At 46.9% G+C, this 20,591-nt stretch overlaps 1 protein-coding gene across 2 annotated transcripts in view; it reads right to left on the bottom strand.

The window, feature by feature from the left end:
• CCBE1 (collagen and calcium binding EGF domains 1) overlaps positions 1–20,591 on the bottom strand; it is a 524,308-nt gene that overhangs the window by 282,331 nt on the left and 221,386 nt on the right. Inside the window, exons 8-11 of one of the 2 annotated variants that reach the window (XR_013831253.1) lie at positions 16,030–16,169; positions 15,914–15,949; positions 15,135–15,170; positions 9,023–12,884 (exon numbers count right to left, since the gene is read on the bottom strand). Coding sequence is in view for 1 of the 2 variants with exons in the window: in XM_079942242.1 (XP_079798368.1) it covers positions 12,651–12,884; positions 15,135–15,170; positions 15,914–15,949; positions 16,030–16,169 (446 nt within the window). In the remaining variant the exon portion in view is untranslated. Of the gene's footprint in view, positions 1–7,611; positions 12,885–15,134; positions 15,171–15,913; positions 15,950–16,029; positions 16,170–20,591 lie in introns of those variants that run through there. The other variant, XM_079942242.1, reaches the window with a different exon arrangement.

The raw sequence follows: 20,591 nt of genomic DNA, 5'->3' as shown, positions 1-20,591 counted from the left end.
TCTCACCTCTGAGCTCCTTCACATGCAAGCAGAGGTGGCTGGAGCATCCCCGTCTTCTTCTCAGAACAAGAAACCAGGGTGCCTTCAAGCTCTGTGGGAGAGGCTCCTCCCACCAGCAGGTGAGGCATCTCTATGTATAAATACGTCTCCTCTCTTCAAGGCACCCATGCCACGCACCCCTCTCTTCTTCTCCATGGTGGTTGGAGGAGTAGATGGAAAAGGAAAGCAAACCCTACCCCTAGCCTCCTAGAGCATCCTCCCATGAATGCTTGTGCTGGGCCCTGCTTGAGTAGCAGGCCCGTGAGCTCTGCAGCTCAACACACATCCAGCCAGAGAAAAGCTGCCCTCGTACATTTCAGAAGCACCTACATCGTTAGGGGTGAGCCTCTTGGAACTCCCTTTCACTTGACATTAGGGATGGGAAACTCCCCTCTTGGCCCCCACGGGCAGGGAATTAACTCGGCAACAAGAACACCGTATTCTCTGCAGGTCTGTCTACGCTTCCCTCTCTCCAGCCCTCTTCTCCCACAGTTGGGGGTGTGTGGGAGGCAGAGGGAGAGGCATCGTCCTGCACAGGAGCTGCAAGCCCTGTGGGGAGGCGGCTACTGCCTGTTAGAAGATGCTCAATTTGAATGTGAGGGTTCTTAGTGCATTTTGACCTCAGCTTTGGGTCAAAGCACAATCTTGGTTCAAAAGGAAAATTCCACGTCCTGAGCAGGCTTTGCAGCTTGTTAAACCCATCTGTAAACACACACTTAGCGAGGAAGAGGAAGCAGCGGGAGAAGCATGTGACAGGCCTTGTCCTGTTGGCCAGTGTGGTTGCTCTTCTATAAAATGGGCGAGAGCAGGTGGTGGTGTCTAGAATGAAGAATCCGGTTTCGAATTGTAAAGATCCTTGGGAAAATTTTGTACAAAAATTAAAAAGGTGACGGGGCTTCAGTGTGTATCCACACAGGCCGGTGATTTCATTCACTAGACTACACCACCCCATAAAGACAGGGGACCAGAGCTGGTCTTGATATCGATTATATATCCAGTGCTCACCACGGTGCATGGCACACAGAGCGCAGTCCATGCGTTATTTGTTGAGTAGTTGAATGCATGGAAGTAACTGGGGGACACTCGTGACTGTATCCTTAACAACTAGTTGCTACCTAACATTTTCTGAACTCTTAATGTGTGTGCGTCAAACACGGTTCTAGGTTCCCCGGAAGCTATGAAGATGGTCAATTCCTGTCCTCAAGAAGTTTATGATGAAGGGTAGGAAACAGATTGGCATGACTGCCTACTAATAGTGCCTGGGAGAAAGCAAGGACCCGGTCTTTCAAGACAGCAAAGAGTGGGAGGTGGAGAAGCCCCCGGCACGACTCTGACCCGGATACAGCCCTGATCCGAATTGTTGCAAGTGAGGCTGAACTCACTCCTTCCTGTTCCCCCACTGTGACACGGGGGTCACCCAGCTAGCAATGGAAGTGACTCAGAAGCCTCCCAATTCACAATGATGCGTAAGTGGAGAGAACATTCATTGAACTGGAAGAGAGGTGCGTTTGAGGTAACAAAGCTCATGGGTTGCTGTCTTGGATTCTCTTGTAATCCTCCCTCTTGCCCTGGAACTAGCCATACTGGAGTTTAGCTCTGAGATTGGTTCTGTCTCTCCCTCCTCATTACATATCACAAATTCCGTCAAAATTGTTTTCTGTTTGGGTCTTAATATAGAGTCAGGTAACTAACTTTTCCATGTACCTGCTGGTTTATGGATAAACCAGCTCTTGAAAGCGGTAACTTGAGTGGACGGTCCCTAAGAAGGGAAGTTAGTGGTGAGAATTTCAGACTCGAGGCAGACTCATGGCAGGGGGCGGGGACGGGGGCGGGGGGGGGAGTGGGGAGGCTTGGTATATGGGGTTGTCGGTTGCAGCTTCCCCATTCCCCCAGAGGGTGGTCCTTCACTCCTCTGAGGTCCCCACCATGCATCCAGGATCCACCTTCACCCCCTAGCCCTGAGGCAACCCAGGGCAACTCTCCCCTGAGAATAGTAACCAGATTCTCTGGTCTCACTGGAGACTTTGGGAATCAAGTAAAAGACAAGAGTGAGACTGAACTGCCCGAGGGAGGGATGCCCATGTACCTCTCTGCAAAGTGGGTGTCGGGAAGGAGCATAGCTGCAGCCCTTCAGTCCCGTCTGACCATGGACAGGCCACCAAGTGGAACTCCAAGTCCAGTAATCAGAGAACCAAGCAGAGGAAGACGCAGGTGCAACAAAGTGAGCGTTGGTAACTCAACAGAGCCTTGCTCAGAGAAGGTGCTCTCTTACACTGACCGTGGATGTGATCCTTGGCAGAAGGATGCCCCTCTAGCTGGGAAAGCCAATTCCCTGGGGCCACTTGCACTTATTTGGAACAAATCAAATCCTGTCAATCCAAAGGCTCTCATCGCACACGGTGTGAATATTTATATATAAAGCGTGTGTCAATCTGGCTGGTGGCATGGACCGCAGCAGCCAACAGCACACAGAATAAGCCTGGAAAGAAAAATGTACTTGGCGGCTGTCCCTGGAAGGCTCTTCGAAGGGATCTCTGTTTGAAATGTTTTCCAGCTGTTATTTCCTTTCTGAACAATCGGAACCTAATTCAATTGGTGGCACCTTTCTCCTCTCCAGATTTTTGTCAGAAGGCAAATTACCCACCTATAGCTCTCCACAATCATATAGATGGTTTTGCTGGTTTGGGCTGAGGCTTTTACTGAATTGTAAATAAATGATCCTGTTGGTACAGGGGAGGCGTATTCTACGTGATGTGGTCTTTCAATTACATGGCGTGATGGCAGACTAGCAAGACGCTGTGCATTATCTCCAGAATTCTGGGGGTAACAAGGTCAGCAGCTGTCTCCGAGCTGACTCAGGGCAGATCCACGTTAATTACTGTGTTTCTGGGGGAGCTGGGGCAGACGAAGCAGAGAGCGCCAAGAACACCCATGGGTTACAGTTAAAAAACCAAACAAAACCAATGAAGCCTGACTTTGGAAACAGTTCCATCCTTATATATCATAAAAACTATTTATAAAACAAAACACGACTCCATAGATACACCAACAGCACTTGACTTTGGAAACAGTGCCATCCTTATATATCATAAAAACTATTTATAAAACAAAACATGACTCCATAGATACAACTTTCCTTCTGGCTTAATCATTTCCCCACCCAGCTTCCACTCCCAGTGCGGTTGGCAGTGAGGTTAGAGACAGAAGGGGATAAAAAGCCACAGAAAAGAGACTGAAGAAGTTAGAATTCAAAACATAAGTTGTCACCTTGCCAGAAACGGACGAGAATCTGGAGTCCCTGACTTGCCTGGGAATGCTGGTGAAGACACCACACCGCGTGGGAACAGGAGGCGAATCCAGCTCAGCTGAGTCGACCGGCTGCGCGGACTTCATTTCTGTCCTCCCATCTCTGGGAACCAGCCTCCCAGATAACAGCAACCTGCACAAAGCTTGTGTTTGCCACCCTCCTGTTTCCCCACCAGGGTCTCCGTCTCCCCTCCAGACATTTTCTTTCCCCTTCAGCTGGCTTTCAACTTGATTACTCATAAAACGTTAATGGTGATGTAAGTTTTATTTGACGGTATCTCAGGATGCCATTTCCCAGGGAAGCCATGTTTTCTTTAACACAGTAGCAGGCACAAGGGATTCCATTATTCAGATATAACAGCCATATGTGCATTCCTGACTCTTTGTCAGAGTCCTAAATTAATCGGATTCTCTCCTGCTCCCATCTAAAGCTCAGAGCACATACTCCTGTGCTGCAGATGGGTCTTTGCCACTCACAGTGTGGTTCACGGAGCTGCAGGGGTGACATCACCTGGGAACTTGTGAGAATGCAAATCTCAGACCCCACCTTTGCCATAACCACTGGATCAGAATCTGCACTTTTGTAAAGTCCCCCCACTGATCCATACGCACAATCAAGTTTGAGACGCACGTGGTTTTCAAACTGTGGGCTGCCGCTCGTTAGTAAGTCATGAAATCAATTCAGTGCTTGCGACCAGGATTTTTTAAAAAATGCAATGATAGAGAGAACATATGAGTGCATCACATGTAGTAGGGGTAAACCTTGTGAAATTTGTTTCAATTATTGTAAGTGTTGGGTCAGTGTGTATTTTTCCAGTGGGTCAATGTCAAAACATTTGAAAGCTGCTGATCTTTTAATTTTTTAAAAGTTATTTTTGGCTGTGTTGGGTCTTTGTTGCTGCCTGCAGACTTTCTCTAGTTGTGGTGAACAGGGTCTACTCTTCGTTGTGGTGCGCGGGCTTCTCACTGCAGTGGCTTCTCTTGTTGCAGAGCACGTGCTCTAGAGCGCAGCCTCAGTAGTTGTGGCATGTGGGCTCTAGAGCACAGGTTCAGTAGTTGTGGCACACGGCTTAGTTGCTCCGTGGCATGTGAGACCTACCTGGACCAGGGCTCGAACCCGTGCCCCCTGCATTGGCAGGCGGATTCTTAACCACTGAGCCACCAGGGAAGTCCCGTGAAAGCTGCTGATCTTATGATCTGGTTGGTTACTCCTCAAGGCAGTCTAAGCTCTACCCTTTCCTTAAGTTCACCCATCAGACATATACCTGCAACATGAAATTAACCCCTCTGACAGCTGAACGGAAACATGCTTTCTTAGGTTCCCTCACTTTCACCATGAAGCTTTATAAAGAAATGGTTTTGTATGTAGGTCAGTGATAAAGACTCATTTGATATATTCCTTCTAGAAAAAAAAAATCTTTCCTGAAAAATAGCACGTTTCCTTCTATTAGATAATGTGTTATTTAATCTATTGTATTTCTTTTTGAGTCTTGACTCCCAGTTATCTTTGGGCCATATCCAACACTACAGAATAGTCACTATAATTGTTTTGTAATTCTTTCTTCATTACCTTGAGAATATATGTTAATAGTCTGTGTACATTTGCCAGTCACCTCATATCAGAAGGTCAGAAAGGTTAATTCTTTATAGATCAGGAAATTGCATGGTGGAAGCAAACGGTGATGCTGGTCTCCTGCACCATGGAAGCCGATTCTGTGACGTCGTGTTTGATTCCAATGTCGGAGGAGAACGTGGGCTGGGGGGCCGAGTTACATGTATCCTACAGGATTAATCAGACGGTGAATGAATGTGTTCTGAAATACGGCTCTGTTACACCTGCTTTAGCTGTGTGACCCTGGGCAAGCTATTTTACCCCTCTCTATATTAAGGCTAATAAAAGTACCTACCTAATAGGGCCTGGGGAAGGCTAAATGTGTAATTCTATCAAATACGCTATAAAATGTTGCTGTATACCGGGCACAGTGGCAGATGCTGGGAATACAGCAGACAGAAGTAGAAAGTTCCTGCCCGCTGAGTTTCTAGTCTAGCAAGGAAGCAGACACCAGACAAGCAGCAGGTTCTCACAGAGGGAGACAGTCAAAAAACAAGGAACTCGCTTCAATAGTCTCCCAATGGGTTCCCCTGCTTCCGCCCTCACCCCTTCAAAGACCCTCCACGGGCCCAGAAGGGAATGCAAAGTCCTAAGGCTCTACTTGGGCTCCAGCTGCCTCTCCAAGGCGTTTCCTACCACTCCTCCGCCTGCCTTGCTCATTCACTTCCAGCCACATTGACCCCTTGCTACTTTTCGAGCACCCCAAGCAGGTCCTCCTCAGGGTCTTGTGTGGATCGTTCTCCCCCAGGATCTCCACATGGCTCACCTCACCCTTCATTCAGGTCTCTGCTCACAACCCCTTTGTCGGTGAGGTCTTTCCAGAAGATCCCACCTAAAATAGACACCCTCCAGCACTCTATTCCTCTACCCTTAATTTCCCCCCCGTAGTTCTTTTTAATACCGATACATATTATAATGGCTTATGTGTCAACTTGGCTAGGCCCAGTATTTGGTATCAGTATCCAGATATGTGAGCAAACGTGATTCTAGATGTTTCTGTGAAGGCATTTTTTTAAAGATGAGATTAGCATTTAAATCAGTAGACTTTGCATAAAGCAGATTGCCCTCTGTAATGTGACTGGGCCTCATCCAATCAGTCAAAGGCCTTAAGAGAAAAACACTGACCCTGAAGAGGGAATTCTGTCAGGAGTCTGCCTTTGGAGTCAAACTGCAACATCAGCTCTTCTCTGGGGCTCCAGGATGCTAGCCTACCCTGCAGTTTTAAGGCTTGACAGCCTCTACAATCACATGAGCCAATTCCTTAAGTCTTTCTGTTTGTGTACATACATACACACGCATCTATATCCATCCATCCATCCACCCACATATATATATATATCCTATTGGTTCTGTTTCTCTGGAGAACCCTAAAATATAGATCTGTTTGTCTTCCTGGACCAAGAGACACACTCCATGACAGCAGAGACTTTGTGCTATCACTGCTCTATCCTTGGCGCTCAATAAACTTGTCTTGAATGAAGGGAGCCAGTAAGAATTTCAGATTGGAAAAAATGCTATTAAAGGAAATAAGCCAGGTGACAAGAGTCAATGACTGGGGAGAACATTTTCTTCTTGTACTGGGTTGAATAGTGTCCTCCCAAAATTCATGTCTACCTAGTACCTCTCAGTGTGATCTTTGTGGAAATAGGGTCTTTGCAGATATAATTAAATTGAGATGAGGTCATAATGGATTAGGGTAGGTCCTCATCCAGTAAGTAGTGTCTTTATAAGAAGAGAAAACAGAGACACAGAACACACGGAAAGGAGGATGCCGTGGGAAGGCACAGGGACACAGAGACACGGAGGGAGAATGGCGTGTGACGTCAGAGGCACGTAGCATCCAGGATTGCCAGCAACCACCAGAAACTCTCGGAGAGAGGCATGGGATGGTTTTCCCTCAGGGCCTCCAGTAGGTTGCCCACCCTGCTGACACCCACTGGACTTCCAGCTTCCGGAACTGCAAGAAAACATATTTCTGTTGTTTAAGTCCCCAGTTGTGGTACTTTGCTCCAGCAGCCCCAGGAAATGGACACACCCCTCTTCCTCACATCTCTATCAGTTCCCCAGAACCCTGCAACTCACCTGCAGCTGTCCCCAGAGTCCCTCACTGAGTCACCTTTTTTGTGTGGAGCCCCCAGCAGCTGAGTGCAGGTTCCCACTTGGCCACCGGGTAACCTTGCATCTAGATGTGAGCAGGTGGTGAGAGTCTGCACAGGAGCTGGGGGTGGTCCAAAAGCACAGCCAGTTTTTTCAAAACTTCAGTGTCCTGGTTGGGAGGAAACAAGCCTCAAACTGTGCTGGGAATCAAGACCAGAGCACATGAGGTTACCAGCCAACTGCACAAATGGGACATCCAGAGGCAATCACCCAGCTTTTGGTTCAGTAAGCTCCTTTTTCAATGAAAAAGCCTGGAAGTATCATATATGAAGGGGTCTTGTAGATTTCCATCGGCTGCTGTTTCATCCAGAGGATGACAGCTTTTCTCTGCCAGGGCTAGAGCTCTCGTGGGGCTCTGGCGTGAATGCTCTTGGGTGCTGTGTGTGTGTGATTTTGGGAAGAAGGGCACGGGACTGAAGGGCGGTTCCTACTGGCACGAGCTGGTACTGGCTCCTGCGATACTTTTCATTCATAGCACTGATCACAGTTTATAATTGCATATTTACGGAATTAATTTATTTTGCCTGGAAGGATCCGTGTCTGTTTTGCCAAAAATCCCCAGGAGGATGGGGATTATGACTTTTTGCTTCCCTGTGTCTGCTGCGCAAAGCGCGGTGTGCAGCTGACAGCAAGCATTCGATAACTATTTGCTCGAGGGAAGAGAGATGTGTAAACACAGATTAATAGATTGGGATGCCAAAGTCACCCTGCTGAAGAGTGCTGTACATCTCTTAGAAGTAACCTCCCTTTTCACTACATAACTCCATCTCCCGTGTGGCCCAACTGATGAAAATTCCCCTCCTCTTAATCTTCACATAAGGGAACTTACGTGAAGGGAACCAACTCATGGGGCTTTCTTTCTCTTCCCCAACTCTACTGTAACCTCTTTTTTTAGGTAGTCAACTTTTTTTTCCTTCCAAAGGAAAACTTATGTGGAATCCCAATCCAAATCCAACTGAAGGCTGAGTTGTTCACGGGGCAGTGGGAGTTGCGGCAGGTGTGGAACCCTCACGAGCCTCCCGCTAAGGCACCTCCAATGATCCCCAGAGAGTTTCTGGTTTGAAAACCCCACTACGGGAGTCCCAGAGGATCCCCCCCATCTGGGGACGTGGGCCTCTGAGACTCAGCTTCAGTGGAAGCTGGGCCCTCAGACCTTGACTCAGACTCAAATGTTGGGACCACACTCCCCCAGGAGGTGGCCCCCCCGGAAGGCAGATTCCGGCTCCTCAGGGAAACATGTCTCTCCATCACCTCGTATCCATCTGATAAACAGACTACTTCTTCAGGACTGAGCAGCAGGATAAAGCACAGTACAACCACATAAGAAAAATAACTTTGTTATTGGACATATATAATCTTATCAAAAGTAGGTCATAGCATCACATCCATAACTGAATACTAGCTCAACTGTTATATGGACCTGTTATAAATAACGAACATAGCTACTGAAGGATATGACTAGCCACTGGAAATAAAAACAGAGTCACGACACACATGGAATTCCCCAGGGTGCTCGCTTTGGGGATCTCATAAAGAACGCTGAGGCCCCTGGGGGATGTGTAAAAGGGTCTTCTTTCTATGATATCCCTAAAGCAGTAATATTTGTTGCAGGAGCACGTGAAGTCCAAGGTTTTATGTGTTAACGATTATGGCCATGTTTGTGTTTTTTCCTCAAATGGAAAATTATTTTTTGATTTGTTGTGAAACATACCTGCTGATGGTGCCAGGACAAATTTCATCTATTTCCTGAACTCATTATTAATAACTTCATGCTTTTTTTTTTTGCGGTACGCGGGCCTCTCACTGTTGTGGCCTCTCCCGTCGCGGAGCACAGGCTCCGGATGCACAGGCTCGGCGGCCATGGCTCACGGGCCCAGCCGCCCCGCGGCATGTGGGATCTTCCTGGACCGGGGCACGAACCCGTGTCCCCTGCATCAGCAGGCGGACTCTCAACCACTGTGCCACCAGGGAAGCCCCTATTAATAACTTTAGATGGCTCTGTTCTTCTAGTTGTTTGGCCTGGATTCCTGCAAATGAATTTCCTTTTCAGGAAAGGTTATCTGAAAGATGTTAAGGTGATACTGCTGCTCTGTGACAGGCTGGAGTGGCGAGAGGGCGAGGGACACTCGAAGTATGAGGAGGGATTTGCTATCACCCCAAGGAGATGCCTGGTGCCTAGTCACGAAGAAGATCCTCCCCCTGCATGCCTGGCAGCAGGCCTCACGAGGCCGACAGTAGTATGAACCCTAGAAAGGGAGCATGGCCAGAACCAGGGGGCCCTTCACCTGGCATCTGGTGGAGTAACAAAGCCCCGACCCCTGGATGCCAATGTGCATTTGTTATTTACCTGTTTGGCTAGGAACACACCTGCCTGAGTTTATACGGTAGAAATGACTTTAGTTGACCAATTCATTCTGTGGCAGGTGTTAGAATTAATACAGAAGGAGAGACAAGACAGCATTCCCTGTGTATCCCCATAGGCGTTGGCATCATAAAGCTTATAATTTCTCCCTGTGGAATTGGAAAGGGAGGAGAATTTTCTTACACTAAAATGTATCCCCTCCTTGCGCTATTTTGAACTGGAGAGTTTTATGCCCATCGCTTTCCGAAACAGAAGCAATCTATGGAGTCCTATTCTAAGTTCTAGTTATCAGGGTGCAAAAAATTGAAGTCAGCATTTCTGGGAAAGAATTGAGGAGTGTACAAAGACCTTTCTTCCCCATGACACATGAAGTGGATTACCAAAAGTAGCAAATTTTATGCCCCCTACCCCCAAAAGCCTTTTCCATTAGGTTCTAAGCGGAAGTCCTGTTTAGACAGTGAAGCTTTGGTTTTCCACCCATAGCTAAAAGACACATTAGGAATAACAATGCCTTATTATGTCTTATCTTTGACAAATATAATTTGGGCATACAGAGTACATATTCAGTCCTACGGTAGCGGTCCAAGTTTTGAAACTCTGAGGATAAATAATTATTGTATAAGTTGACCTGATCCAGCAGATTGAGATGATAAAATACAGGTTACTGTGTGTTTTGTTAGAAAATCTTATCCAGAATCGTCTCACAAATCCCAGATATTACCACCTTCCATTCATTCTGTTAATATATTACCCTAGTCTCTGGCTAAACACGCAATTTCGTTGCATTTTATGAGTACTCAACAACAGAGAAGAAAATTCTATTTCTACATACAGTTCATGGTTAAAAAGGTAATTAAATTCTTCATTAAAAAAAATCAAAGATGAACCTCATCATTTCTCATAGAGCCTGTGCATGATTTTGTTTTTTTTTTAGCATTCATCCATCCACACACTTTAAATACTGCGTCCCACAAGCAGGCAAACGTTAAATATATATACCAGATGGGAATCAACATCTGCTCAGTTCATCTCTGCGAACCCGTGGCTGGCGAGTGCTTCTGCTGTGAAGATTAGATTCTGGAGAGGCTGAAAGGGGGCAGGAAGGATCCTAGAAAAGGAGCACTGAGGATGCGTTCGCTTTCAGCTGTAACACTTTGGTGGACAGTCACGGGGACTTTGCGTGAGTAAGAAACAGCGGAGTCAAGTGTTGGTGAAAAACTCAGCCACTGGCTGGCTGACTGGAGCCCTGTGTCTCTAACAGGATGGGGACGAGAGAAGGAAGGCTGGTGTCACTTGAGATTTGCAAACACAAGCCCTTCTTATCGTTCTGAAGAAAGATTGAAAAGTGGCAATATAAACACCCACGGTGGTTGTCTTTAAACAAGCTCTCCCAGGAGAGTGAAATGATGTAGGCTAAAAGGAGATGGAAAAAGAAAATAAAACACAAACCGCCCAGAAAGTCATGGGGACACTGCAGGGTGGGAAATGGGAACATGAGCAAAGAGAAGTTGTAACAGTGGTCCTTTGTGAAGCTTAATACAAGCACAAAGGTCTCCTGAACAGGTCGATGAAACGTCATTCTGGGTGTCAAACGACAAAGCCACAAAGTGAACCTGAAGGAGCCTGTAAGCTGCCCATTAAAACCAAGAGGTTCCCCAACAATATTACAAAGTGGCAGATGTTCCTGCCCCTCCCTTGAGCACTCGTGCTCCTGTGGTTCCAGAGAAAGCCTTTTCCGGAATGTGTGTCCTTCTGAGACCCAGAAGTGTAAGAGCGAACACTGACTCCAGGGGAGGTTTGGGAATATACTTTGCCAGCTGCTTCCTGTGTTTGCCGAGGAAAGGAAATCAAGAAGACCTGCAAGAACTGCAACTAGGACTAAATTATGGAAAATTAAGGAAAAACCGGGAGGAAGTTTTTAGCAAACGAGGAAAACTGTTGTTTTGCCCCTCCCTCATCCAAGAGATCTTTCAATCATGTGTCAGTCTGAACACGCTGGCAAGCTTGGCTGGCCCCTGACAAGGGCTTCTAATTCCCACAGACAGCACATTTACCTGCCTCTGTGACGCAGCAGGTCCCCTGCCCAAGGTTCTTCTGCCCCATGGCCAACAACCCGAGCAGGCAGCCTCTTCCAGCCTGAGCACCACCGTACACCGATTCAACCTGGATCACAGCCTAATGGCGCCTGGCGGGCACCCGGTCACAGCCAGGGAATTTGGCACCTCTCCCTGAGGGTCAGTTACCTTTGTTTAACAAATAATCTATGGTTTACTAAGCAAGCTCACTCAATCGATCAGATAGCTTTAAAACGTCCTGGCCAACCGGGAGCCCGCTGTTCTAATGTGAACCAGGGCACTGCATTCACTTACTTTTTGTCTTGGCAATGGAATTTACTCCTACAGCGACAGTAATTTTCTTCTTCAAATAGGATAGTTATAGATAAGCGTGGTAGGAACCCTTAACTGTCACATCTTGAGTGTCAGTATGTGGCAGCTTATAGGACAGTCAATATGGGACTGTAATTTTTCTCCATCTTTTCTAATCTCCACTCCTTCTCTCCTTTCCTTAATCAAAGTGAGGAAACAAGGTTGGATAAGAGGACAGAATATTTTAAATCTGTTAGATTGACAAGGAAAAAGAATTATCCACCAAGATAAATATACATTGTCATCTCTCCCTTTTCACTGAAAATTTTGATTTAATTTGACTTAATTTGATTTAATTCATTTAATTTGATTTAACTTTGACACTGAGGTGTAATAGTCTATTTTGGACACGTAGCTATTATTTTTAATAAGTAAACTCACATTTTCTTAGAACTCGCCTTGCCATTTCCCACTTTTTGATAGTCTGCCAAATTTTAAGACACTGTGAGAGTACCTGATTCAGAAATCAGAAGGCCCTGGGAAATAAGGAAGTCAAAGGAAAGTTCCATGCAGATTCTCCAGGGGAAGCAAGTAAATCAATCATTTCCTCCCTCTTGTCTTTAGTATGTCTAGCCTGAAAATAGTGTTTGGGATAAGAGAAGTACGGAGAAGAAAGGAAAAGAGTTTAAAAAAAAGAAAAAAAGAACGTATCTTTTCTAGGTCTCCAGTGGTGTTCTGTTCTGTTCTCTGGATGATTTCACTGCAGGCGAACACTGCTCTTCCTTTGGCGTGAAGATGTCGGCGTGTGCTAAGGATAGAAGTCTCTGTGGGTTCCCAAGTCTCTTGTCTCAGTTCTTTTGGGGTTGTCATCTCCAGAGCCGAAGTCCATGGTCTCTGGAGAGCTGGATAATTCCTGAGGTAACGGGAACTCCTCTGCTGAAGAGTCAGTCCGGTGCCCGAACACCTTTTCCTGCAGTTCGGTGATGTCGTTGCGGATGTCCGCCAGCATGAGCAACAGGAAGTCGAAAGAACCAGGGGGTCCCTGCGCAGGAGAGAGGTGTCAAAGCTAGACCACCACACACCCAACCCCTGGCCGACTGATGCTTCTGTGGGCTCCGGGGTCTGCTGTCCTGCTGCTGGCTGGCAACTACTTAAGTCAACTCTGTGTTGCAAAGGGACGAAACATAAGGACTACAACAGCCTGGGGGATTCTGCCTTCTATTCCTTCAGCTCCCGAATAAGCTATGGTGACACGCTGACCTCTCGTAGCTCTAGGCTCTATCAAATCCGGTAAAATGACAGAATATGAGAATAACCCTCCTAGGTTACTTTCCAAAGAAGCCTGGAAGACACTTACGAAGGCAGAGAGTAGTGGTTAAGAGGCTGGGGTTCTGTTGCGTTTGAACCTCAGCTCTGCCACTTACTAGCCGTGTTGCCCTGGGCAAGTTACTTAATTGATTTGGGTTTCTGTTTCCCATCCATAAAACGGGGATAATAATAGTCCTAACTCTGTAGGGTTTCATAAGTGAGGGTTTAATGAGTTAATGCATGTACAGGGCATGTAGCATAACACATTTTTAAATGTTATCTTTTTAAAAATGAAATTATTAAAATGTCTATAAGGATGGTTGACTATAACTGCAATTTTTAAAAAAATTAAATTTATTTATTTATTTTTATTTTTGGCTGTGTTGGGTCTTTGTTGCCACGTGTGGGCTTTTCTCTAGTTGCGGCGAGCAGGGGCTACTCTTTGTTGCGGTGCGCGGGCTTCTCATTGCGGTGGCTTCTCTTGTTGCGGAGCATGGACTCTAGGTGCGTGGGATTCAGTAGTTGCGGCACGTGGGCTCAGTAGTTGTGGCTCACGGGCTCTAGAGTGCAGGCTCAGTAGTTGTGGCACCCGGGCCCAGCCGCTCAGCGGCATGTGGGATCTTCCTGGACCAGGGCTCGAACCCGTGTCCCCTGCATTGGCAGGCGGATTCTTAACCACTGCGCCACCAGGGAAGCCCTATAACTGTAATTTAAACGACGTTCAGTATATGGTAAAGGCGTCCATTCCTCATTGACCAGGAAAGGTCCAAACGAAGGCTTCCTAATTCTTCTACTGAGTGAACACCTTTTGTCATTATAAACTATTTACTTGGTTTCTATGAAGTGCTGTGTGGAACATGGGAAAATAATGTGTGAACATGAGTGTTCTGGGCTTCAATCTTTTTTTTTTTTTTTGGCGGTACGCGGGCCTCTCACTGTTGTGGCCTCTCCCGTTGCGGAGCACAGGCTCCGGACGCACAGCCTCAGCGGCCATGGCTCAGGGGCCCAGCCGCTCCACGGCATGTGGGATCTTCCCGGACCGGGGCACGAACCCGTGTCCCCTGCATCGGCAGGCGGACTCTCAACCACTGCGCCACCGGGGAAGCCCTGGACTTCAACCTTTATCAGCCTCTGCAACCCCTGCTTTGAAGCCACCACCTTAGCAAGCAGCAGGACAGCAGCTTACGTAACTCTGCAAAGCACTCAGTGCTGCACGGAGAGCATTCTGACATCAGTGGATGATCACCTGAGGTGTGGCAGTTCAGATGCCACCTGCATTGCACAGATTAGGGGATGGACACCCAGAGATGGATGCTAAGTGACATGGCCGTGATCAGAGAGCTAACAGGTGGAAGAGTGGAGATGGCATCTCAGACCTCCTACCTCTAAGGTCAAGGATCTTTGTCTTTCTTCAGAAGTGACACTGACTTCTTCACAAGCAATGGGGTTGCTTGAATCATCTGTGCTTTTGGATACGATTAATTTTCGCTTTTAATCTCCCAGACACTATACGTCCAATCCAGCTAATTTTGTCTCAATGGTCCTGAGTAGCTGAGCACGTCTGAGCTTTCTGGAGGGGACGGTCATCCAACCTGCTAGGGTTCTAGTGGTGGCTACATTCTTAAACCTTCAGAGTTATGACTTAACCCCGTAGATTTCTTTTCTAGCTCCTTCAGATGTTGTAAGACATACCTGGAAACAGACTCACGACATACTGGGGTTTTGAATCTTAAGAGAAGACATTCCAAGTAGAGATTAGCTATGATCATAGAAACAACAATAGGAAATGAATTTTCAAAAGTAAACCCCAACCAGCTGCTAAAGGCTTCTGTGATTCTTCTTCTAACCACGGAGTTCTCTGTGGGCAAGCTGAGCGACAGCTGGAAGGGGCTGGCTGTTGCTCATAAGACCAACTTACAGGCTCCTCAGAGCTGCAGCCCTGAGCACACTGCACTGGGGAAGCAGGACAGGTGGTGCTACTTACTGGAGACCCTCTGGGGCCAGGTGCTCCTCTTTCCCCCTAAGAACAGAAGGGTCAGGGTTAGCTTTCTGGACAACACGGATGCCACCACCCCAGTCTCTATTTAGGTACCCCACCACTACCATCTGCCTGCACAAAAGAGAAAATACCTCCTACGGGAAACAAACGTTAAGCTTGAAGCTCCACACGTGGGATCGCTGGTTTGAACCGAGCTGCTTTGAGTCAAGTGCCTCTCATTTTGATTTCCCCCGAGGCCATATATTTTCCAACCAGATCTGACAGCAGGAAAGCTGCTATTTCCAGGCAGTGTGTGGAATAACTTAGAAGCCTCCAAAGTAACTCACACTGACTTCTGTATGAGGCAAGTGGCAGGCAGCCCTCAGAGTGGAACCACCCACTTGCACAGAATGGGACTTCTCCTGTTCTTGACTTAAACACCACAAAGAAATGGGAACACACACAAAACAGCCCCACACGTAACACTGGCTAACGAGAAAAACCCACGCTACCCTGACAGCAAGGAGGCTTGTTTAACATTTATAGGGTGATTTTTCTTAGAAGCGGTTTTGGCGGTTGTTTTTGTTATTACGGTTGTTCCGTATTTTAAGAAAATGGCTTTTTAGATTCTCCTCCCAGCTTTGGGGACAAAAGGTGTATCTGTGTCTCAACTTCGCCACATGCAAAATGGGGACAACAAACTGTGCTTGAGTTTTACGTGATGCCTGCCCAGTAGGTGGAAACTGAGAAACCTAAGGCGTGTAAGGACCCCCCAGAAGACTTACCTTAGAACCATCTCTTCCTGGGGCACCTGGTGGGCCCTACAAGACAAAGGGACCTAGTTTAACAGAAGGAACGCGCCTTCCCCAACTACAGATGGGAGCTCTGATGAAATACTGACCACGGGGCCCCTCCGGCCTTGCTTAATGTGGGACAGATCAGGAGACGGTCCCATGGGTCCCATGGAGCCCCGCGGGCCGGGCTGCCCGGGGGGGCCTGGAATACCCGGGAAGCCTGGGCTCCCCTTTGGTCCTGGTGAGCCTGCAATCAAAGAACACCTCATTAGTCCACAGCCCGCGAGGAGGGCAAGGCTGACTGACAAGAGAGTCCAGGAGCCCCATTCAGCCACTTCTCTTCCCTCTCTGACCTTTGCTTTCTGACCTCTCCACTGAGATGTCCCATAGGCAGTCTGAACTTAACACGGCCAGAAATTGACCTCCCTATTCTTTTAAAAAATGTTTATTGAAATACAGTTGGTTTACAATGTTGTGTTAGTTTCAGGTGTACAGCGAAGTGACTCAGACTTCCCCATTCTTTTCACGGACCTCCAGCCCCCCAGCCACTCAAGCCAGAAACCTGAGAGTCTTCCTACAGATTTCCCTGTTTCCACAAGCTCCTTATCCAATCAGTGACCAGTTCTGTGCATTTCACTTCTTTAACAGCTCACAACGATCTGCTCCTCTGCGCCCCCCATCACCGCAGGGCGGTGGTGAATGCAGCTGGGGAGTGTGAGTGTCCAGGTTTCAGCAGCATTTGATTTGCCTCTAAATCTTGGACAAGCTGCTTGACCTCTTTGAACCTTAGTTCCTCATCTGTAAAGCAGGGCTAATAAAAATCTACCTTACAGAGCAGTTCTGAGCATCGAATGAGACTTTAGATACACGTACACACCACTGGGTGTAGCACCTCACGCACTGAGGCACTAAAATAAAAACCTATGTTAGCCCTTCCTTTTTTTTAAAACATTTTCTAGAATCAATGATTTTTTAAAAATAAATTTATTTATTTATTTTTGGCTGTGTTGGGTCTTCGTTTCTGTGCGAGGGCTTTCTCTAGTTGTGGCAAGCGGGGGCCACTCTTCACTGCGGTGCGCGGGCCTCTCACTGTCGCAGCCTCTCTTGTTGCGGAGCACAGGCTCCAGACGCGCAGGCTCAGCGGCCATGGCTCACAGGCCCAGCCGCTCTGCGGCATATGGGATCTTCCCAGACCAGGGCTTGAACCCGTGTCCCCTGCATCGGCAGGCAGACTCTCAACCACTGCGCCACCAGGGAAGCCCTCCTTTTTTAAAAAAAAAAAAAAAAAAATTCTTTATTTTTGGCCGCGTCGGTCTTTGTTGCTGCACGCCAGCTTCCCCGTGTTGCGGTGAGCATGGCCTACTCTTCATTGTAGCCCTTCCTTTCATTTGCTTCAACTCTCGCCTCAGAGCGAGTCCCTCTGTTTCCCATCAGTCTTGTTCACCCCTCACCTGTTCTTCACACCTCTATACAAATATTATTTCTGAGCAAGTCTTACTGTGTAACTTTCCTACTTTCAACCGTTTGGGGCAAAAGCCTCAAGCCACTGACGTGGGGCAGCAAATCTCCTGCAGGACCCAGGGGGATGGCTGTTACTATAAGAGGAGGGGCAGCAAACTCTCCGGCTCAAGATCTGCCACGGATACAAGCCAGAGTTGGGCTGCCACAGGTGGGGAGAAGACCTTACCCTAAAGCCTGGATGCCCAGCTCATGCTTAGTGCTGCAGCTGGACCAGGAGAACTGAAAAATCCTTGAGCTCCACAGCCCCACCTCGTGGTAGTAAGTCACAGCAGTCTCCCACTGGAGAACAGCAAGAACGTGGAGAGAGGAGCTCAGAGTGGCACAGCTCTGCAGGGGCTGCTGAAAGCTGAGAACCACTGAGAAACACCCACCGGCACCCTAGGCCCCCACTAACCATAGAGTAACAGTATCCTGCCATCGGAGGAATTTGAAAACTTGAGGACTGTGGAACACTAGAGGTAGAGACAGTGAGAACACACCCAAACCTGGCTCATTTATTCATTAGACTGACCCAATTCTTCTTGCCAGCAGCCTGGATACCCATCTCCAGGAGTAATTGTTTTGTCCCCCAGTCTCTACTGGTCCTCTCCGAACGGTATCTGGCATTCAGTCGAAAATTTTGAGGCACATTATAAAAAACCAAAAACCAAACAAAAACCAGCCCCCTCCCCGATTAAACAGCCCCCATTCAAGAGACAGAGCAATCAACAGAATCAGACTTAGAGGCGACCCAGATGTTAAGGTTATCATTCAGGGACTTTAAAATCACAGCGTATGCTAAAGGTGCTAGAGGAATAGACAGCTTGCCTGAACAGATGAGGGAATTTCAGGTCTCTTTTTGCTTTTGGCGTCCTATCCAAGAAATCACTACCAAATCTAATGTCATGAAAATTTTTGCCTATGTTTTCTCCTAGGAGTTTTACAGTTTCAGGTCTTACATTTAGGTCTTTAATCCATTTTGTATATGGTATAAAGCAAGAGTCTAACTTCATTCTTTTGCATGGGGGAGGATATTGTGTTTTAACCCATTTTAGCCCGTCAACTTTATGAGGGCGTGGGTTATATCTTAATCGTCAGCACACGCTCAGAGAGGCCCAGGTACAGAGAAGGCTGCTTAGTAAACGTGTCATGTCAAACGACTGCAATGAAGAGGCTGGGCTGACTGCTGTGCTATAATTATTCCTCAGCGATGCATTCCTTAGTGCTATAATGATTCCTCTCTTTCAAACGCACACAGTAATGACTTCTTGATCGTACGCGGCTCCTACAATCGGCAGAGCACAGTGATAGGATGGAATGGCTTTCAGGCACCAGAAAACAAAACAAAGACTTCAAACTTATCATGTTTGGGGACGTCTTTTCTAGCTCACAAAATAATTGAGCCAACATAAAATGCAGTCAATGTTCGATCCAAGTATGTCTCTCACCCCCTATTCTCAATGCTGGTTCCAGGTACATCCTGAAAGAGTTCATCTGGGAAGGGAACCAGATCCCTCTTATAACTCTGAATATAAATATAATATTTTTATTATATATTATATTATATAAAATATTATAATATTTTATATAATATATAATAAATATATTATATATAATATATATACAATATAATACATACATTTTTATATATAATACAATATATTATATTATATAAAATATAAATATTTTACCTCTGATAGCACAAGGACAGGCCAGAGGTAATATCTCACCTTCATTGACACAGTCAATGAACTTCAGAGATCGCTATGTCAAGTGCCTTTAAAGTGTGGGGCTTTGATGTACAAACGTCAGCACCTTATAAAGGAAGAGTGGGAAGCACAGAACAGCAGCCGCTCCCTCAACATCAAAGCCAAAGGGTTCCAGCCTAGTAGAGCTTCCGGTATTGGTGGCCCAGGCTGTGATTCATCACAGACTCCAGGACTGGAATTTTAGTTAAGGGTAAGAGAAATCTTATTATCTCTCTAGTTGCCCTAACACATCTCAACTGAGGGCATCACAAACTATGATGCTAGAAGTAAGGAGAGAGAAGGAATAAGGATTGGAGGAGAAAGCAAGGGCATAGCCCATTGCCAAAGCCAGTCCTCAATCACTCCCTGCTCCAGCAAGGACCCTGGACAGCTCAAACCATGCTAGAAACCAGACGGCAGAACTGGAAAGGAAAGCTAGCAAGTCATTCGTTAAGTGAGAGAGTGGCAGGCACTTATGTACACTACCAAATGTAAAATAGATCGCTAGTGGGAAGCAGCCGCATAGCACAGGGAGATCAGCTGGGTGCTTTGTGACCGCCTAGAGGGGCGGGATAGGGAGGGTGGGAGGGAGACGCAAGAGAGAGTAGATATGGGGATATATGTATATGTATAGCTGATGCACTTTGTTATAAAGCAGAAACTAACACACCATTGGAAAGCAATTATACGCCAATAAGGATGTTAAAAAAAAAAAAAGAAGAAAGAAGCCAATGGCTCCCCTGTTCCTACTTTGTCCTTGTTGAAGTGACAGGTAGGCTGGCCTGGGGGGATGAACTTCCTCCAGGGAAGCAGAGCGAGAACATTCTCTTAGAGAAGGATGGAGAACACTGAAAACAATCAGTTTGTAAGGAGAGACCTAAGTCTACTTAGAAGCAGCAAGAGGCTGCCTGTGTGTGGCATCTGCTGGAGAAAACTCAACCATGACCCAGAGGCCAAAAGAGTGAACGAGAGGAGAAACCAAAGTCCTGGACCAGTTCTTGGTCTCTGTACAGACTGAGACCCAGGCCACCTGGGTTTTGATGGAAACCAGGAGATGAAGATATAAGTGGAGAAGAAAACATATAGTTTGGGAAGCATCCTGAGCCTTTGTTTTTGCTGACCTTCCAGCCTAAAATCTGCCCGTGTCCTCTGTGCTTGGACCAATCCTACCTCTCATGTTCTTCCAGGTCCAACTCAAACCCCAAGTCCCCTGACCACTGCAGGCTACAGTGATCTCTCTCTTCCTTAAGCTTCCACAGCAGGAAGTACCTGCATACTTTACTTGGGGGCAGGCAGGTACTGTTTTATTCTATTTGCTTTCACTTTATGTGTCTTGTCATCCTCGTTAGAATGTCAGGAGGTCATTCACAACACCTAGCACACTGCTAGGCGATGAACATGAGGGATAAGACATCCATGTC

Source organism: Stenella coeruleoalba (assembly GCF_951394435.1).
Source record: "Stenella coeruleoalba genome assembly, chromosome: 14".
In the NCBI taxonomy this organism is placed as follows: domain Eukaryota; kingdom Metazoa; phylum Chordata; class Mammalia; order Artiodactyla; family Delphinidae; genus Stenella; species Stenella coeruleoalba.
The sequence above is the reverse complement of the archived record's forward strand: the minus strand, read 5'-3'. Positions and strand labels throughout refer to the sequence as shown.